The sequence below is a fragment of the Agelaius phoeniceus genome, chromosome 1 (genome assembly GCF_051311805.1).
Source record: "Agelaius phoeniceus isolate bAgePho1 chromosome 1, bAgePho1.hap1, whole genome shotgun sequence".
Taxonomy (NCBI): Eukaryota; Metazoa; Chordata; class Aves; order Passeriformes; family Icteridae; genus Agelaius; species Agelaius phoeniceus.
Genome location: NC_135265.1, coordinates 62,707,710 through 62,722,282, shown reverse-complemented (window position 1 = coordinate 62,722,282; position 14,573 = coordinate 62,707,710). Strand labels below are relative to the sequence as shown.

General features: G+C 37.2%; 1 protein-coding gene and 1 long non-coding RNA gene across 3 annotated transcripts in view; one reads left to right on the top strand and one right to left on the bottom strand.

The window, feature by feature from the left end:
• CDKAL1 (CDKAL1 threonylcarbamoyladenosine tRNA methylthiotransferase) overlaps nucleotides 1-14,573 on the top strand; it is a 378,544-nt gene that overhangs the window by 351,723 nt on the left and 12,248 nt on the right. For both annotated transcript variants that reach the window (XM_077180180.1, XM_054642274.2), the window contains one exon: nucleotides 3,555-3,719. In XM_077180180.1, the coding sequence (XP_077036295.1) occupies nucleotides 3,555-3,719 (165 nt within the window). The remainder of the gene's footprint in view (nucleotides 1-3,554; nucleotides 3,720-14,573) is intronic.
• The window catches only part of LOC143694350 (uncharacterized), a 29,814-nt gene that overhangs the window by 4,791 nt on the left and 10,450 nt on the right, over nucleotides 1-14,573 (bottom strand). Inside the window, exon 3 of the long non-coding RNA XR_013182774.1 lies at nucleotides 6,169-6,264. This is a non-coding gene — a long non-coding RNA (uncharacterized LOC143694350). The remainder of the gene's footprint in view (nucleotides 1-6,168; nucleotides 6,265-14,573) is intronic.

The window sequence follows — 14,573 nt, the reverse complement described above, 5'->3', positions numbered from 1 at the left end:
AATGGTTATTTTTGCTCAAAAGCCAATGACTTGCTTAAGACCAATAAAATTGTCTTTCCTGAATCATCATGATTTTATTCTCCATTTTAATGGACTAAGCTGTCTACAATTTGCTTTTGCTACCATTAGGTATTATGTTTTCTGAACCTGGAGGGATTATAGATGATGGCTGTGCTTCTGGTTTTGGGTTATGTTACAGAATTAATTTATTTGTTTTTCCTTAGTAGTAAGTAACATTACTATCCTTGAACTATCTGTTTCTGTTAGATATATGGGTCACTAATTATTTTTTCCTCACTTTCTCCTTTTTTTTAATAAATCTCTTTTTTTTTACTGCATATCCAACTTCTCTCTATCATTTTGTATTGATGCTCCTTGATTTTGTAGCTTATCAGTCAGAGTTGAGGAACATGGTCTTCCACATAGAGATTAAAAAGAAATTTTTTGGGACTTTTTTGTTCAATCCTTGTTTATGGGAGCTTAATTAATTAAATGAAAAGCAATATGTACAGGAAACAAAGTGTTGATTTTTTGTTTGTACTGCACTTTATGCAGCTCATGATTGGGACTGGTAAGGGATTCACTAAATACAAATAGTCACATAGGGACTCATTTTAAATTCTATTAGGGAAGAAATGCTTTCCATTAAGAAAATGAAAATCTTTCCCTAAAATGTTATGTGTGGCATGTTTCATAAGGATGCTATCCTACTGCTCACCCAGGTAAGCACAAGAATCCATGCTAGTAACTAAGATTAATAGCAGTAAATTGAAAACCACTCTAAAGTCTAAATATCATATTATATATTATTTAAGCTGAAGCTCAGAATCCTACTGTAGTGTTTTGTTAACTCAAATAGTTATCAAATGTATTCTGTCTTCACTGAGCTCATCTGTACTAAAAGAATTTGCTATTAAACCCACATCAGTGCAGCTGCACAGACAGACTTTGTGGTGGAGTTGCAGCTGACATTTATGAAGGCTTAGGTGATACGTTTTACATTGAACAGAATAGTCTAAAGTGACCAAAGACTGATTTGCCAGATCCACAGCCAAGGTGAGTTTCTGCTGGCTTAACTTAGTTTCTTAGAAATACCATTGAGGGTTTTTTCTTAACAAATACTTCAAAAAATATCTGAGTGTATGCCAAGCCTGGATGCTTGGTTGTTTACACTCTCCCAGTTATTTTCACTTAACCTGTTTCTTTTTCTGAAGTTTGGTTTATACTTAGTTCCTTTTTCATGAGGAGATGGAAGACTTACAGAGGTCATGAGCCCAGTATATATACTCAGCTACCTAGTTTCCCTTTGATTTAAATTTGCCCAAGATGAGTTACTTGGGAAGAACTGTGATCCAGTCACATTGTAACACTCTCTGAGCATTGCGATCCTGACTTTGTGTTTGCTGAGTCTCAGCTTGCCTGTCTCTGAAAGGCAAAGATTTCTGCCTTTCTTGGAAGATGCCTAGGAAGCTCAGCAAGATCCTAGGATCTCAAAGTGCTTACAGTCATGAACACCTTGAGCCTTCAGGGAAGAAGGAAAACCACTAGTGGTGATTTCCTCCAAGTGGGACAATCAACAGTTGTGACAGGTGAAAATGGAGAGGCAGTGTTGGCAAAAAAATGGTCTCCAAATGTGGGTGGCACAGATTTTTTTTTCTCTGAAAGTCCTCTGCACATGTACTCCTAAAAATTAAGCCATTTTAAGGCATTTCCATTTCAGCATCAAAGAATCAAGATAAAAAGATAAGATCTTTTCCTTTGAAAAGCTCTCCTCAGCCCTGGTAGGGCCACACCTGGTGTGCTGTGTCCAGTTCTGGGCTCCTCAGTACAAGAGGGACACAGGGCTGCTGGAATGGGTCCAGTGGAGGACAACAAAGATGATCAAGGGACTGAAGCACCTCTCTCATGAGGAAAGGCTGAAGAAGCTGGGCCTGTTCAGTCTCAAGAAGAGGCAACTGAGAGGGGATCTCATCAATGTCCCTAAGCATCTGAAGGGAGGGTGTCAGAAGGTGTTTCCAGGCTATTCCTCAGTGGTGCCAAGCTGTAGGACAAGAGGCAATGGGCAGAAACTGATGCTCGGGAAATTCCCCCTGAACATGAGTATCGAATTTGCAGCCAACCCCAACGAGGGGAGAGAGAATGATGATGCATCTGACTCCATCTTATCAGAAGGCTGATTATACTAATACTATACTATATTACATCTAAACTGAATCTGCCAAGCACTCAACTCTGCACATAACTGCACAGAATTCTCATGACTGTCAGCTGACAGTCCTGACACACACACACTCTTGGCCCTGATAGGCCAAGGAAACAAAACACCATCACTTTGGGTAAACAATCTCCATATTGCATTCTACTTTTGCACAAACAGAGGCACAGCAAATAAGATAAGAATTGTGTTTTCTTTCTCTGATGTTCAGAGAATGTGAAACCCAGAAATATTCTTGGGAAGAATTGTGCCTTGCTTTTCTCTGTGAAGAGAAATGTGGGGCTGCACATGAGGAAGAGCTTCTTTACTGTGTGGGTCACCATGCACTGAGACAGATTGCCCAGAGAGGGTGTGGAGTCTCCCTCACTGGAGAAATTCCAGAACTGCCTGGGTGCAATCCTGTGCCATGTGCTCTACAATAACCCTGCTTGAACAGGGAGATTGGATCAGATGACTCCTCTGAGGTCCCTTCCAACCTGATCCACTCTAGGATTCTGTGTGTGGATAAGCTTCAAGTAAACGTTATTTAATAAGTCCCCATGATTCAAATTTTCATTGTAAACAGTGAAAAAAACGTAATTTCATCAATAAATTATTCCGCCTTTCTTTTTCAACTGCTTACCTATTTTGGAGCCATTTAAAGTCCATTTATTCTTCCATTCCAAAAAATGTTGCTCCTGTGTTTTGGGCTCTTTCTTTTTTTAAATGCATGACCTAAGAACATCTGTTTAGTGCTTTTGTGTGAAGTGGGACTGTCTGATATCACGGTTGTGCAAATTCAGGAAAGAGTGGCATTAGTTGCTGACCCAAGAAACAGTCATCTATTTTTACAGGCATTCATTGTCAATCATGCATCTCAGCTGCAAAGGATCTGCACAATCAAAATAAAGGCTTGTGCAAAGAGAGAAAAGGGTATACTTTCTGTCCTGAAGCCTTTACAGACTCCGATTTTTTTTTTAAGTGCCATGGGACAGAGCTGAAAATGGGAAGCTTTACAGCAGTCTGTTAGAATTGTGTAGTACAAATGTCCTTGGGAACTGTTTGGGTCTGGATTCAAAAGCTGTAATTCAGGCCCAACTTTCTCATCAATCAAAAAGCATGACTTTAGGAATCAGTTGGAGTTGAAAAGAGCTGAGCTAACACTGAAAAGCTCTTGTAGAATACAGGCTGGAGATCTTACTGGTCAAGTGTGCCAGGGCTGTAGTGTACACTGGTGACTAAAATGTTTAAATTTAGGATTTTCTCTGATGTTTATCAAAAATCTGTTTTCTGAATGAATACAAGAGACTCTAATGTTCCTTGCAATATTTAGTAACTATGTCTTTATTTTATTTGAAAGGTTCTTGTGCCAAAGGATCCACTGTTAATGGGTAAGATGGTAGAAGTGAATATTTATGAGGCTGGGAAACATTTTATGAAGGGGCAGCCAGTATCAGATGCCAGAGTTCATACTGCATCCATCAGCAGACCATTAGCAAAAGGAGAAGTTTCTGGTTTAACAGAGGTGAGTAAAAGAAATTTTCTGCTTTGCTACACTGGCAAATCCACAGCTGTTCAAGCAAAATGATTCCATGCTATGTATCTGTTATCATTTTATAGTTCCCATTTATATATGCATGAAGCTTTAATCTTTTCTGACAGATTGAAATCTGAATTCAAAATATATTTTTGCTGATGCTCATAGCTTTACTTTGCTGACTATAAAGGCAATAATACACTTGTTTCTTGTTTCTAGATGCAAGATGGGTAAAGAACATACTAGAATTGAAAAGATTAAACACCAGTAATTATATAATTCAATATATTTCAGTTTAATGGAAGGAGGAATTAGTTTAATTTTTTTACAAAGCTGTTCTAAACAAAAAAATGTATTGATTACATATCTGTTTAAAAAGGTCTAAACACTATTCAGAGATTCAAAATTAATTGATGGGTAGAGGTGCAGAATATATTTACAATATATTTTGGAAAAAGGTCAACATCTGATTTAGTCATGTAAAAAAAATGAAACTCTTTTAAAAAGAGATCTGATTCTTATTTTACAGCTCAGTAGATATGGCTGTTAGCCAAGTATTCTCATACATTTCATGGAGCTCTAGTTGTAAAAACTGATGGAGTGTGAAATGAAAATGTGTATCACATTTCTAAGCATCATTTGATGTCCTTTCTCCAGCACTGTTGTTAAGATCTCCAACAAATATGTAGCACATGGGAGAAGGATAATTGGCAGTTTATCAGCCACCTTACTGCTTTTACAGTAAATTGCTGATAAGTATTTAAGTATATACATGTCCTTGTTTATGTTCTAAGTAGTCACATTTAAAATACATCATCAAGACATACCTGAGGTGACCAGTGTTAAGCTAAGCTCCTTGGTCTCTTGAATAAGCCTGGCTGTGGAAACACAGAGCAGCAATAATGCATTCCCTGTAATGCACCTACTGTAATGTGTTCAGCAGATCATGACACTTAGGCACAAACACATTACTAAGCTCCCCATTAATATTGTCTGTGTGTATGTGTATATTGGCCTGATAAGGGTCTGTAAAAGATAAAAAACAGCCAAAACCTTCAAATTGTCTGGTTGGACTATGTGGCTATTTAAGCACAGCTGATTTTTTCATCAGAATGTGGGGTTTTTTTAAATAATCTGCTGGAACAGAACCAAGACTGTCATTAAACTGAGTATGTGCTGCCAGAAGCTTGTAGATGGGGACAAGCAGGCAGACTTGACTGAATTTTTTAACGTTAAAATGAGAGGTTAAAATATTACAATCAAGGATACTGATAATTTCCATAGGGACTCATTGAGATATGTACCTGGAACAAGTACCTGGAATCCCCCCCAGAAATGGCTGCAGCAAGCAAGTGATAAGGCAAACTGCTTTTCATGACATTTGTGGTACCAGTGCTCCTTCAAGGGAGTATTTTATATAGGATTGGGCCACTGGAAATGTTGGGAACTTTTGTGTAATGGAAGAAAATAGAATCTCAGTATTTCAGTAGATGGAACAGCTTCAGTACATAGAGGGTGCAGCTGAAAGCTTTTAATCACACTTGGCCAATGTATAATATATAGAACATGAACTGAAATTCTTAGTGGGAAGTTCATCTTGAAAAGTCATAAATATAAATAGAAGCTCAGGAACTTTCTTTAGGTTTTCAGGAAAAAAAAAAAGTCAGTTTGCCACAAAAGTTACCTTGGTTTTCTGACTGGCTGCAAGATGCAATTTGGGTTGCTCTGTTTGGTTGGACTGCTGGGAAACACTTCCTGCTGCGTGTGCTCAAGACACATAGTTCCAATGAAAGATGCTTTGAGTAAGATAAAAGGGGCCCATACGAGGGTCATGTGAGCCTTTTTTAGCTTGTTACGTGCACGGATGGCAGGCTGGGGAAAGATGAAGGAGGCAACTCAGAACTGATGAATTCAAATTTCCCAAAAGTAGCAAAATATCTTGGATCTTTAACAAGGTCCCAAGTGTCTCCAGCAGGTTTTCTGCAGCTTGCAGAACTAAAATCTTGGATAAATTTTCCACTGTGCATACTTATGAGCAAGAATTAAGATCCGCTCATTATTAATAGTGTTTTCATTAACTTACATAGGACACAGTAAAAGGTGTTTCAAAATCCATCACAGCTGTACTTCTCTCTAATGAGGAATGCTCACAGAAAGAGTGAAAGCTTTTGAAACTGTAGTTTTTAAAGAAATTAGTCAATTGAGAGCATCATCATGTGAGGATGTCAAAGCAAGTCATAAACTCATCCTGAGCAAGAAGGTACTTCTAGAGATGCTGTGAGGAAAAGTACCTCCAAAGAATCAAAGCTTATCTGCAGTTGTGTGCTCTCTTTCTCATCTGATACATTACCCTCAATAATTTTTTTCTGACAAATTCAGAGTGAGCACCACAAGCAACATGTGTATCTGAAGGAACAGTTGTAGACCTTTTTTTTACCTTTTTGGCTGCATGACTCTGGCAGGAAATTGGTCCAAAGAAATAAAAGAAGTAGGTCGCCAACTGGAGTCGACAGATTTGACTGAAAAAGAGGGACTGCAAAATGCAAAAACACAAAGGACAGTTTAAAGTGTAAAATAACATTCATAAAATATTCCCACATTGTATGTCTGTGACAAGTAAGGAGGGAAATATATATAGAATTAATTCAGAGTATTTCTAGCATTTCATGCTTTTTCAGTATATGAAGAACACAGCTAATACGTATAATGTACTAATGATGTAGAATTATGGTGTAAGATGTCTTACAGTTATTAGTCTCTTTAAGGAAAAAACTGTAACCAAGTAGATGGTGGAAGATCTTGACATTCAATAATGTTAGGCTCTGTGGTAGAATTTGGGATGGGAAGGACAAAAGAGTCTTGGAGTCAGCAGATGGGGTTAAAAAGCTGTCAAAGCAATCAGACTTAGTGATTGTTGTGGACATACTAAGTTGTAAAATGCAGAAGATTTGCCAGGATTTTTTTTTTAAACTTCAGCATGAATTTTCCTATAAAAGCCACTCAAAAAGGAGTGATGTCTTCAAGTGGCACAGTTTTACAGGATGGCTATTTGGGAGGGCAAGCACATTTGGAAATTTTGGTTGACAGATCTACTATAGACTTACGCTTGGGTTTAAAATGGACAGTTGCTGATTCAGTAAGAGAACCACGTCTAGAAGGCATACATTGCAGAGGAGATACAGGTGAAAGTTGAAGTCAATAAAGCATGAACACTTGTAGAGGCAGTTTTGAATTTGGTTCTAGTAAATCTAAGGATGTATGTGAGCTGGACATTAAAAAGTAGTGACAATAACCTTAAAATGAACATTCAGACAAAACAAACCTGTCACAAGTTACTAACTGCAATTACAGATATCAGTGAATAAGTATTTCAAAGCTCTGATCAAGATTTAGTTCTCTTAAGTTTCACAAGAACAAAAAGAAGAAGCAAATGCTGTTGATGTTACATCCTTTCATTGAGGTAGGCTTGAAGCTGACAAAGCATTAAGAGTGCACTTCAGCATTTTGAGATTCAGAAAGCAATTTAGCATGTTTACTATGTTCCTAAGCACTCTGGTAAACTTGTCTTTTAGGATTTGGAGGTAGGTTTGCAATGCACATTGTGTTGAGTATATTATCTTTGGATAATATTTTTGAAAAGTCAGCAGTGTGTGTCAACAGTCTAAATGTAATCTAATTTAGAAAAAAAAACAATTTTAATATTTGTATTAGTTTTATTTGGCCATATTTAGGGATCTTGACTGTTTCTCAGCAGCATAAAGTAAAGTACCTAATAAATGTATCCTGTTTACAGACAAATGTTTGCCCAAAACTAATCATTGAAAAAAGTAAGAATCTGCAAGAATATGATCTCTTGTTAGAACTAGAAATAGAGTATGTTATGCTTCTGTACTCCAAAAATAATTCTGGTTGTTTACATATGTTCTGTGGCTAGAGGAAAAAAATACTGCAAGATGAGAAATATATGAAGAAAAGACCAAAGGGCTGAGGGATAAAAATAAAAGGCTGGCTACCTGCCAGAGTTGCAATGCATTGCCAGAATCAAAGCCCCATAAGTCTGAGGGCCTTTGGTGGGAAGTTTTAATCAGATGGAAAATTAAGGCAAGAGGAAAAAAAAATAATTTTAACAGGCTGTTTAATCCCCAGTCATGATTATTTTATGTTCATAGGTCATGTTTCTATAATGCCTCTATGACTGACTTTCTTTTCAAACAAATACAGGCACATCTTTCAGTTTTCTGTTTTCCATTGGTTTCTCTGATTATTATATTCTCCATGCCTAACACTTCCTCTGTGAATGGCATCTGCTGGGAGCCACCATTTCCAATGTCTCCTTCTGTGAGTCTGGGATCTTGGTGCACATCTCTGTGGTTCCTAGGCCTTGGAAATACCCACAGTTGGCCTTTTAAGCTAATAGCTATTCAAGTCATTGGGCTCTTTGGAGGAAATGAGGAGTGAGCCACTGATTTTCAGTTAGCAGCCAATTATTTCGGCCATTCTGCTTTTTTCTGTTTTCTCTCCCATCCTCCCTGCATTTCAGCTGCAGTAGGTTATTGTGGCATTGTGCTTCTGGATACTAATGAAGATTTATGTTACTGGTCTTACAGTTAGCCACAAATATTTTCTAGTTACATGAGCAAAAACATCACCCAGCCTTTTTTTATGATGTTAAGAAACAGGAAAGATGCATATATCAAACACTTCTTTATAGCCTGCCAGCAAGAAAATTCAACAAAGCATAGCTTAAAGGAAACTCTCTGATCTCAGGTAGAAAGGGTGCTTCACTTGCAGGCAAAATAAAATGGAGAAAGGGGGAGAAAATATCTTCTGCTGGAACAGAAATGAAAGAAATCATGTCAGAATTAAGATCTCTCTAATGGAAACTTCCTTCAAGGACTTGGAAGGAAATGTGGAAGATGTGCGTTAATTAATAAGCATAGTTTTTACATGTGCTGGAGTTTCAAAGTGGTGGAAAATTTGGTTCCTGAACAGGAACTAGAGATTAGAGATTTAGGGCAAAAAGGGAATGAGGAAGCAAATCTTAGATCAAAAAATGGCATAGAGATGTGAGTAGAGGAATCTTTTCATAAAATTTCAGAAACTGTAGAAAGTATGAGAAATGCTAATGAAAGATCAGAATTTCCAAAGAGGAAAGATAAACTAATATAGAATATAGAACCTCTTACCTCTCCAGAAAACTACTTTGCAAAGGGATCTTTTTATCACAAAGTCCAAGAAAGGGCAATATGAGAAATGTAAGAGAAACACACTGACAAAAAAAGGAACATTTTCTGTGTAAAATCATTTTCAAATAATTCTTTATGAAAATACGATGCATTACTTGGTACTCTTGCATTCTTAGGAACGTCCCTTTGTTAGTTCAGTTGAACTCTCTCCCTCTTTCTGATACCTTTTTTGTGACACTAAGCTGAATGGTGCAGTTGTCTCACCTGAAGGATGGAATTCCAATCTCATGAGGTTAAACAAGACCAAGTGCAAGGAGCTGCAGGGCAATCCCTGATATGAACACAGGCTGAGGAGTGAACAGATGGAGAGCAACCCTGCCAAGAAAGACTTGGGATTACTGGTGGGTGAGAGGCTGGACATGACCTGGCAATGTGGACTTGCAGCCCAGAAGGCCAACCTCATCCTGGACTGCATCAAAAGCAGTGGCCAGCAGGGAGAGGGAGGGAATTCTGTCCCTCTCTTCTGGTGAGACCCCACCTGCAGTGCTGCATCCAGCTCTGGGGTCCCCAACACAGGAAGGACATGGACCTGTTGGAGAAAGTGCAGAGGAAGCCACCAAGATGATCAGAGGGAGCAGCTCTGCTGTGAGGAAGGACTGGGAGAATTTGGTTTGTTTAGCCTAGAAAGGAGGAAACTTTGGGTTAACCTAGTTGTGGCCTTTCAGTGTGTGAAGGAAATCTGCAACAAAGATGGAGAGGGACTACCTACATGAGCAGGTAGTGTCAGGACAAGGGGGAACGTATTCAAACTCGCAGGGAGTAGGTTTAGATTACATATTCAGAAAAAAATCTGTACTGTGAGGGAATGAGGCACTGGAACAGGTTGCCGAGAGAAGCTGTGGATGTCCCAACTCTAGAAGTGTTCAAGGTCAGGTCGGATGGAACTTTGAGCAACCTAGTTTAGTGGAAGGTGTCCCTGCCCATGGCAGGGGAATTGGAAACAGATGATCTTTAAGGTCCCTTCCAACACAAACCATTCTATGATTCTCTGAAAGAACTGATTGTAGGACTAAGTGCACAAGTACTTAGTGCTTTTGCATGTATTAATCTGTTTTGTTTAATGTGCTCCTTGTATTCCCTGCTGGTTGTAAATAGAGGTCATAAAAGATCGTGTAAAATCCTTCTTAATTAATAATTTTTTCTTACATTTTCTTCAGTTCTTTCAGGAAGGTTACTATAAAGTTAGTGTCATAAGAGCTATATTTCCTTTTGAAGAGCAGAGCTCAATGCCACCTCTGGATGTTTTATAAAAGGACCTTTGAAAGTCTCATTTTTTCCTGAAAATTGTCATGTGCTCTTTCTTAGATGCTGATTTTCATTACCTACACATTATCTGTGTGCCGTGTTGGCTTTGTTCATTTGGGCAATTGAGTTGACTTGAATTTTTCTTCTGCTTGGAAGCCCATTTCTTGGCTTAAAATTTGAAACTTGCAGTCAAGTCTTTCGTATGGACAGAGTAAATTTTTCTTGCTGGGTTTAGATAAGCACTGGCTCGAATCCCATGTAGTGGTTGTGGAATTTTAATCAATGCTGATCTCTAGGAACATACTTAGCCAATGGCTGTGACAAACACTGGAGATGTAAGTCAGCCACCTTGGGTCATGGGTATAGGATAGGTGACTTCTTTGTTTCCAGCCTTATCTGCTATAATTCAATGAATGTTTTAATTTAGCCATTTGATGACTCCCAAACTGGAACAGAAGGTAGTGCAAGTGTGTTGATCCAACACATTTCTCTGCCCTGCTTTAAGGGCTAAAATACACAGGGGTGATTTAAGGCAGCAAGCCCAAGAGCCAGCATAAGACCAAGTAGTTTTGTCCTGGTGTCTTTAATTTAATGGGCATGTTGTCTTTCTGCTCCTCCCTCTGGCAGGGCTGAATTTCAACTACAGTGATCAAAGCTCAGCTGAAACAACACATATTACATAGACCGTTTTCAAACAAATGCTCACCACAGTCCGTTTCAGGTGAAAAAAACTGAACATTAATTTATGTACTTTTCATTTCCTCAACAGACAGTGTTATTTTGCTGAATGTCACTGTTTAATCACCTAAAATACATAATTATGTTAATCCTGTGCAGTTCATGCAATAAATGGAAATAGTAATGGCTGGGAGGATTCAACTCTAAGTCATTTTCTGGAGAATAAGCAAAGGTTAAACAGAAATGTTCTACCCCTTCTGCCTCCAGAAGTAAAACTCTCAGTGCTAAAATTGTTCTGCCATTTTTGTGTATTATTTCTAGTGCTCAACCTGCTGCACTGCAAGATCAGTGAGTAGGTTCTGCTCTCTGTTGGTATAGGGAAATGTGTAGCCATGGTAATTTTAACTACTTGACACTCCCTGTAATATTTAGGAGATCCTTTTAAAATATTTTTTCTTTTCCATCAGATCTCTAACAGACTCTTCAGGAAAAATTAAATAGCATTTGGTTTTGGTAATCCTTTCTTATTTAATATACCAATGTTCAGTAAGTTTTAATTGGCTTTCAGGAGAAACGTATAGCAGCCACTACTTTTCTCAGATTTTATGTTGTTTTGGAAGTCATCTACATCCAGTCCACAAAAATCATCATAGGTCTGAATTTTATACCTCTCCAGCAAAGATAGGTAGAGTACATGTGTACATTTTATCTCTGTTTGCAGTACTTAGTCATCCCTTTTCTTTTTATTAGTACTCCTTAGATCACCAAAAAAGCACACTTAGGCAGTATTTCTCTCTTCATTCCTTCCCTATCTCTCCTTTCCCTATGAGAATACACAGTCAGAGGTATCAGATATTATGTCTTGAGTGGATGGTTTTTCTCTGTTCCTCCTTTATTGAAGCTGTAATTAAAATAGTCTTTCTACATCAATAGTTGAAAGGGACAGCACAAAAAAAAGGCACATGTAGCTCATGATACAGCTTTCCCCATCACCAAATGAAAGGTCAGTAGGAGGTTTGAATTTACACATACAAAGTTCTGGAATGTTGAACATCCGCCTCTTAGAAATGTATTTGTTGCCAAAACCATTGAAGTGAGATGATTCATTACCTTTGAGATTGTTTTGAAGGGCAATAAAAATTACAGTCATGACATTAAGCTGTTTTTTAACTAAAAATTGTTTTAAAAGTATAGCTCATTTAAAAAAAATTACCAAACCATGTTAAAGGTAAACTGCCATGTTCTATATCCTTTAATATTATTACATGTTCAAAATCTTTATTAGATTCTGAGTAGATTAATGGGTTTCTAATAGTCTAATAATCATCCTTTGTGTTCTTGCTTATTCCCTTTATGATAATGAGAATTGCTAAGGTATACATAAATTTTGAAAGTAACTTTTTTGTTTTATTCTGACAAATCTATTGAAAAAGCATTGAACTGCTCTGCAATATTAGGATTAATTGTGAGTAATAGTAGGATACCCAGATACATTTTTAATCATAATCTTCCAGTCAGACTTTTATAATACGTGGACATAGTGATTTATGTTTGTGCTTTTAATATACTTATAAGAGATTTATTAGAGATTGGAGATGTTTGTTTTTAATTTTGTAGTGTCAATGGTAATAAGGTAAGGAGAAAGGATAAGAAAAAGAGGAAAAGGCTTTGCAGTAAGAGAAAGAAACAAATTTTGTATGGTTTTGACACTATTAAATAATATTTGGGGAAGATGTCTGCATATAAAAATTCAAAGTCACTTTTGCAGGGGCTATGTCTTTGAAATGAAATTTCCATTGAGTAATAAGTTTTATTTGATGGCTACATTGGAGAAAAGGTATCTTAAGATATTCAGATGCCATCCTTCAGTGAATTGGATGTGAACTTCACATCCTTAAATTTAGTCCACCGAGCTTATGCTCCCAACTACCCTAGAATATCCAAAGAACTTACTGTGACTGTTGAACACATTAGAATGATTGTGTGCTCAACGACAGTCCACAGAATGTTATAGCATCTTGCTTAGGCAAGCTTAGAAGCTGCTGCTTATTCAAAGGTCACATACAGTAACTTTGTGTTTGTGCAGGCTGTATTCCATATCAAGTTTAACATTCCCTCCAGATCTTTTATCATGCCATTAGCTATTAAAGTGTGTTGTTGCAGTTTTACTGGACCAAATAACAATAGAAATAAACCCTTGCCCTCCTTCTACAATCTCTCCCACTAAGATATTTTTAAAGGGGTCTTCTCAAACTACAAGGGTAATAATCACTGTAAAAAATTGCATTCTCCCTTTAAGGAACTTGGCTCAGGGCCTATGAGTTTTCACAGGACCTGACTCCTAAATTGAGCTTTAGGATCAGTTCTTATTTTTAGCAAGTTCCAAAGCAAGCTGTTCCTGTGGGCTTTATCAAAGACCATTAAATAAAAGAAACACAAAAATTACTGATTATTTAAGTACTTTGTTAAAGACAGCTTTACTTGTGGTTAGGGCACAGTACACCAATCTTTGATAATCTTTCTCTAACTACTTCCCATTGTGTATTTAAATTACTTGTAGAGTTCCCTCACCTACAATTTATTATTTCAGACCTTAGAACCCTTCTTAAAAATGCAAAAAGATTTTCTACTGATTTATTATAATGCCAGCTATTCTAGCCAGAAGTTACAAATGGATCTGTTGTAATGGTCTGATCCAGCAGTGCGATGAGGGAATTCTGGATTGAAAGATCTAGTGAGGTTAGCATGAATGGTTATAGTGGTGGTGTGGTAGGGTTAGTGTAGATATCCTATATATGTTCCCACTAAGGTAAAATTGGTAAAATCCCGTATATGTTCCCACTAAGGTAAAATTGGTGCTACATCTGTTTGCAGGGTCCTTTAGGTGTTAAACCTTTCTTTTTCATCACAACATATTCCAAAGCTTGTTCATCTTTTCCACTTTGAGATGACTCAAAGTAGATTCACAGGTTGACATCAGAAACAGTTCATGTTTTGAGGTTCCAAAAAAGTCAGAGGGCTTCAAGCACAGCTTTTCTGTGCTTGAAACTCAAGCCCATGGGATGCTAAAATTCCAGCATATTTACTTTCATTTCTTTTCCTCGAGTCAGGATCACAACTCAGATTTGGTGTAATAATAAAATCATGATCTAGGACATATTTCTTCCATTCTAGAAATTATAAAAAACTGGAATTATGATGAGGAAAATATATGTACTGCAGTGATGCTTCAGCTTTTAATCACTAAGGTAACAAGCACTGGCATGAAGTAATTTTTAATTAGGATACAGTAGCATAAAGTCAAATCCAAAGTTATTCTACACATTTATTAATGCCACCATGGTATGAAAGAAATAATATGGATTTTTCTCATTCTTTATTGTGGAAAAGCGCCAACAAGTCATTTATAAATTAAAAGGATACATGTAAAAATGTTTATAAATATTTTTCTAGAAGAAATGTAGATTTTTAGTTGTTCTTGGTGATGGCAATCACACAGAATAATTAAGGACCGAAGACAGACCATTTTTGATGTAGATAGCTCATCAGCCCATAAGAAAATAGTTAATCCCAAGTTTCTGCCTCAACTTAATTCAGCAAATGATTTTACTGTTCTATCAGTATCTTCTTTATGACATGGTTGTTTTTTTTTTTTTTTTTTGCCTTTTTACCT